General features: G+C 33.8%; 1 protein-coding gene across 1 annotated transcript in view; it reads left to right on the plus strand.

Moving 5' to 3' along the window:
- Positions 1 to 6,129, plus strand: part of hdac4 (histone deacetylase 4) — a 261,791-nt gene that overhangs the window by 203,318 nt on the left and 52,344 nt on the right. Inside the window, exon 19 of the mRNA XM_016554337.1 lies at positions 4,672 to 4,779. Coding sequence (XP_016409823.1) covers positions 4,672 to 4,779 — 108 coding nt within the window. The remainder of the gene's footprint in view (positions 1 to 4,671; positions 4,780 to 6,129) is intronic.

Below are 6,129 nucleotides of genomic sequence, written 5' to 3' on the forward strand. Positions count from 1 at the left end.
AATAACCTTTTTTTTTTTTTTTTAATTCAGTGGCGGAAACAGACTTCCATACATATGTGCCAGGGTTAGTGTAGTTTACTAAAACCTAAAAAAAAGTTTTCATTACTTGAAATAAAATAAATGTTAACTGAAATAGAACAAAAAATTAAACTTATTTAAACTTGGCCAACTTAAGCAGCATTTCTTATTTTTATTTAGCTTAAATTAATAATAAAAAAAAAAACTATATAGACACATTGGTAACACTTTAATATAGGGACCAATTTTCACTATTAACTAGTTGCTTATTAGCATGCCTATTATTAACACATTGGCTGTTAATTAGTACTTATAAAGCACATATTCTGCATGAGCATATTCTACATCTCTAATCCTACCCAGTACCTCAACTTAATAACTACCTTACTAACTATTAAAAAGCAGCAAATTAGTAGTTTACTGAGGCAAAAATCGTAGTTAATGGTTTGTTAATAGCGAGAATTGAACCTTAAAGTGACCGACATTTAAAACAACAACTAATAAAAATGACAAAAACACAACAAAATTACTAAAACTTTAACTAAAGTTAACATGAAAACAAAATATACAAATTCTAATTTAAAATATGAATAAAAATTATAGTAGTATCTCAATGAAACTAAAATAACGCTGATATGCACTAAAGCTTTGATTTTAACACCAATAATATTGAAAGATTCACTTTAAGAGTTTATTTATTTTTTTGTTTGTTTATTTTCATTATTATTTATTTGACAGTGTTTTATAGTGGTTCTGTTCCAAAACTTAGTGAGCTGAGTGAGCTCTCTCTCTTTTATTTCTACACTAAATTCCTTCATCATGCACTCTTGCTCTCTTTCATTCACTCACTCTTTCTCATTTCCCTAGCTTTTCTCTTTCTCTGTTCCCCGATTCATATTTTTTTCTGTTTTAAATGCACCACAGGCTCGTAATTCGTGACAAAGTCATTCTTGGCGGAGCTTGAAAAGACCAGAGGTTTTTTACGTTGCCCTTGAGCGCTCATGCCATTGAAAAGCTGAATTCATAAATGGATGGAGGATATTTATATGCTGAGAGGGAGACCCAGGGTTCGGAGCACCTCAGCGGTTCTCCAGATTTCTCACTTCCCTCTCGCCGTCTTTCTTGTTGCCAGCTTGTTGTTTCATTAAGTGCTTATTTCGCCCACTTCCCCTCCACATGCTGTTGCAGAGACGCAGACTGTCCTAATATTCCTTCCTCTAAGATGTTTCGAGCACTTTAACAGAAATGAGTTCAATGTTTGTACGTGGTTTATTGGAAAACCGTACTGTAAGTAGAGCGTGATGTTGTGGACGAGAAAGACGTTTTATTGGCAGTCGGTTGATGGATATTGGATGTACAAGAGAAGGCTTTTTGACACAGTCACCATTTAAAACACCCTGCTTCCACTAGTTCAAATATTGAATATGGTTAAATATTTTAAAATATATCAAATATTGTAATAATAAAATAAAAAAAAAATATATATATATCATTGCAAACGTTGGCTATTTTTCCTGTTTAATGCACAGAACTACAGAATGCCAAAGGGTAAACCTTTTTCCCCTTAAAAATAAATAAATAATAGCCTTTTTAAAAATAATAATAATTTATTATATTTTAATTTTGGGAAATAATGTATAATTACTATTTTTTCTGTTTTTTTTATTTTTAAATAATCATTAATTTGTGATATTAAAAATAATAATAATAATAAAAGGAAATAGATTTTTCTGTTTTCTAAACATGCACATTGGAATACAGGCCAAAAAGTTAAAAACGAATTATTTTATTTATTTATTTTAAACAGCATTATTTTATTTTCAATATTATAAAATTTAAATTATTATAAGCATTGTATTTATATTTATTAATAATTATATTATTATAAAATTATCATTTTATTAATTAAAATAGTAATTTAATATAATTATGTTTTTGGAAGAAAAAATATATATTTTTAATGATATTCTGGTCTCAATATATGGCTCAGATTCCACCTTGAATGTAATTCTATGTAATTCACACGTTTTACGGTCATATTCATGCCAAATTTTTGTCCCTATCCTCAACTATGAGCAATAGCAATTAATTAACAATTAATAAAAAAATATATAACACAATTAATTATAAATATATAACACAATTAAAATGGCACTTCATGTCAAACTTGAAGTGCAAGAGATGTTATTCTGCACTTTGAGCACCTGTTGATCTATACAGGTGGGGTAGTTTATGCCTCATGAATTATTCCCTATTTTACCCATGACCCCATTTAAGTGCTGAAGTATTAGTGTGTGTGTGCGTGTGTTCCTGTGTGCACGTGTGTGTTCATTTGTGCGGTAATTGCTGGCTGTAGGGCAGACGTGTGTGAGCATAATCAGTAATGCCTGATGAATGGCTGTTTTCAGTCTCTAAGCATTCTGGGATTCCGAGCCAGGTCTCTCCCGCCACTATTTGCCTTTCGTGTCACAGAATAAACGCCCGTTCTCATCCTGTCTGTACTAAACTCCCAGCATTCTCGTGTCCTTTGGGTTGTGCATTAGGTGTCAAAAGAGCCTCTGGCTTCTTTGTGACCATGTTGTTGATTTGTGTGTCGTTTTCCCTTCCTGATGGCTCTGCAATCAAGCTCCTCTGAGAACGAGAAGGGCACAAAAGAGGATGTTTGGGAACAGTTGGGTGTGAAGGCCTCATGTACTGTGCCGTGTCTGTTTGCCGTCTGTTCTGTCAGCGCTGAGAAAACACCGGTACAAGAGACTTTCCCATGTCTTCATAACCATGGGTTTATGAGGAGACACCTCCTAAGAACCGCTAAATGTTGTTTAGTATTCGCTAACTTCATTTGATAGAAATTGTGAGTGCAATCATTTTTAAGTACACTACAACAGGACTAACTACAATGTGACTAATGATTTGTGGCTAGCAAAGAATCATGACTTTTCATGAAACGTTAACTCTATTGATAACATAATATGCACAACACGATTTACTCTTTTGTGTTTTTTTATTCATTTCTATAGTTTAATAATTTCTACTATTTTTTTAATAATTAGCATATTCTTTATTATTATTATTTTATTATTATTTAATTTTTGTTTTAAAAAATGTGTTTATATTATATTTATGTTTATATATTTGTATGTATATATTTAATTTTTTATATATATTTCTTAATTTTTTCTCCTATTTTATTTTGTTTATTATTTTATTTATGCTTATATATTTTATTAAGTATAACCAATACAGTAATGTATTTGGGTAAAAGATACCTAAGATATAAATCATGTCAGCTAGCTCAACTAGCTTAACTTAATAGCTACCATAATAATAATAATAATAATAATAATAACAATAACAATAACAATAATTTTTTAGTTATCTGTGTTGTTGTTGTTTTTTTCTTTTTTTTCACATTTGATAGCATTCCCAGCATGGGCGACATTAAAATTGTTAGTCATTGAATCCCTGATGTCGACCCTGCTGCAATTGGAGCGCTTAGCCAAGCGCTAAATACCCTCAACGTGGTTTTGCAGCGTTGAGCAATGTAACCAATCACAGACATATCTGTTGATTTCTTAAACGCAATGGCCAATCAGAAACGTTTTGTCAGAATTCACTCACCGCTGAAAACCGTAGTTTTTAAGTGTAAGCTAGTTTTAGACGCTCGTGAATCATCTCATGACTAAGTGCAGACGCGATGTAAATAAGAGATTCATTGTGCAGTTTAGAGAGCTTCATTGATTATAATGGAACTTTGTAAGATTGCGATGAACAAAGATGAGTGACACTTTTTAGTGATAAAGGGAGCACGCTTTGCGCACTTTCTAGGGTATAATCCATTCAGAATTTGTATGAAACTTTCGTTTTTCGGACACATAGGCTACACCCTGCAACGTTTAGGGGATGACATCCGCATAATTATGCGGGATTCACTCTCGAAATAGCAGTGATTGGCAATGGACGGAACATAAAATATGTTGATTTAATTCTGGAACTGGTCCTGGCCAAACCTCCACAGCACGCATCCTGAGCGAGATCTAATTCACGGACCAAAAGCGTGTGTAAACTGCATTGAGATCTGGACATATCAACCAGTAATTTCATTTCATTTCCAGTAACGGACAGTAGAAAGTTCAGCAATGAATGGTATGCGATTTATGACAGAATCTAGTCCCACAACTGATCGTTTATTTTTTCCTGGCTGTGTCTCGCCTTTGGTAACAACGATTCAAAACGGAAACATTTCAAGTGACACGGGAAAAAGACACGGAAAACTTCAGTGAACATCAGAAAAGCAGCGTGCACATTTCTGGTTAAAAATGAAAGGCCATCAACTGACAAACGGGAAGCATCACCATTCAAGTCAGCAGCAAGAGCCAAAGCAGTTTACTAAACGGTGGCAACCTCTTTAAGTTATTCTTGACTGTGTTGGATTGACTGCTTTGATGCGTTGCAATACGGTAGGGCATTGTTTTGATGCTTACATCCGGAAAAAAAAAATCTTTATTTTTATTTATTTATTTCATTTATATATTATTATTTATTTTATTTTTTTTTCTTCTTGCCCCCCCCGACTCAAGAGTCAAATGTCGCCCATGATTCCCAGTATCATCTCCACCCTAAATTCAACAGATCTGTGTTTGTGTGTATTTACAGGTTGACAGTGACACTATCTGGAATGAAGTTCACTCGTCCAGTGCTGCTCGTCTGGCTGTGGGATCTGTAGTGGATCTGGTGTTTAAGGTGGCTTCAGGAGAGCTGAGGGTAAGACTAACACTGTCATGTAAAAGTGAATTTTGCATCTAATGATCCCTTTAATGCTCATCCAATCAGAATTTAGACTCTGAATTATGCGTTTCATATATGTGATTTCTATAGAAGCTTATTTCTGCCACAGAGTAATAATATAAAAAAGGTAATTGGGACTTATCTCATAATTCCGACTTTTTTCCTCACAATTCTGACTTGTTTTCATTTTTTTTTCTTGTGAGAAGAAAAGTCAAAATTATGACATGTAAACTCATATTTTCAAAATTACAAGATGCAAACAGAATTCTTAAAAAAAAAAAAAAAAAATTGCGAGATGTACGTAAACTCAAAATTCCAAGAAAAGGTCAAAAATATGAGATGCAAACACAGAATTAAAAAACAAAAAAAATCTCAATTGCAAGATTTAAGCTCAAAATTCCAAGAAAAAAATCACAATTATGAGATGTAAACTCATAGTTCCAGGAAAAAAGTCCAAATACTGGGATGTAATTTATGAGAAGAAAAGTAAAAAAATATGAGATGTAAAAATTGCGAGATATAAACATGCAATTATAAGATAAAAAGTAGCAATTATCCGCTTCATATTTTTATTCCATGGCAGGAATAAGCTTCCATAGATTTCCCCTCCACCTTGTTTGAATTGTAATAAGGTAAACTGTAGCTTCCCCAGTGTGTGTGTCTGGGGTCAGGTGACCTGGGGCATCCTCAGAGCTCACAGGAAGTGACCCAAAAGACACAATCTACTCACATAATGCAAACATTCCATAGCGTAACCTAACCCTAAGTGAGCTGCCGCCCACCCCAATAACATAACACACTGAAATACATCTATCATCGCATTCAAAAACCCTTGCTTCAGCCTCAAACTTGTCCAAAAAACACAATACACCTACATCATCCACTATCACCAGCTGCAATCCAGACACATTTCATTCTCTGTTTCGCACTCTTTCTCTGGATATAATTATATCCTCTGGAGTGAGGAAGGATAATAATATCATGAAGCTGCAGGTTGCCCCAGTGTGAACTGTGAGGGAACGCAGCATCATGCGTTAGCAGACTTAAAGTCCTCTCGCTAGCAGTAGCTATGGGACGGCATGTGGCAATATGGTTGCATCCACCTGGAAATTATGTTTTTGCAAATAAACACGCATTCATCAGTGTACTGCTGTGTCCAGAGACCAAGCTCAATGCAACGCATTCCAGTGTTTTCTGTTCTCACTGAAACTGAAATTTTGCATGAAATGACAAAATCACAGCTAATCAAAAAAAATAATATGAATGTACAGTCAGCCAAAATATGTATAGTACAAAAAAAAAAAAAAACTAGGGTGAACATTGCAA

This window comes from Sinocyclocheilus rhinocerous, unplaced genomic scaffold, assembly GCF_001515625.1.
Source record: "Sinocyclocheilus rhinocerous isolate Xijiao unplaced genomic scaffold, SAMN03320098_v1.1 scaffold2541, whole genome shotgun sequence".
In the NCBI taxonomy this organism is placed as follows: domain Eukaryota; kingdom Metazoa; phylum Chordata; class Actinopteri; order Cypriniformes; family Cyprinidae; genus Sinocyclocheilus; species Sinocyclocheilus rhinocerous.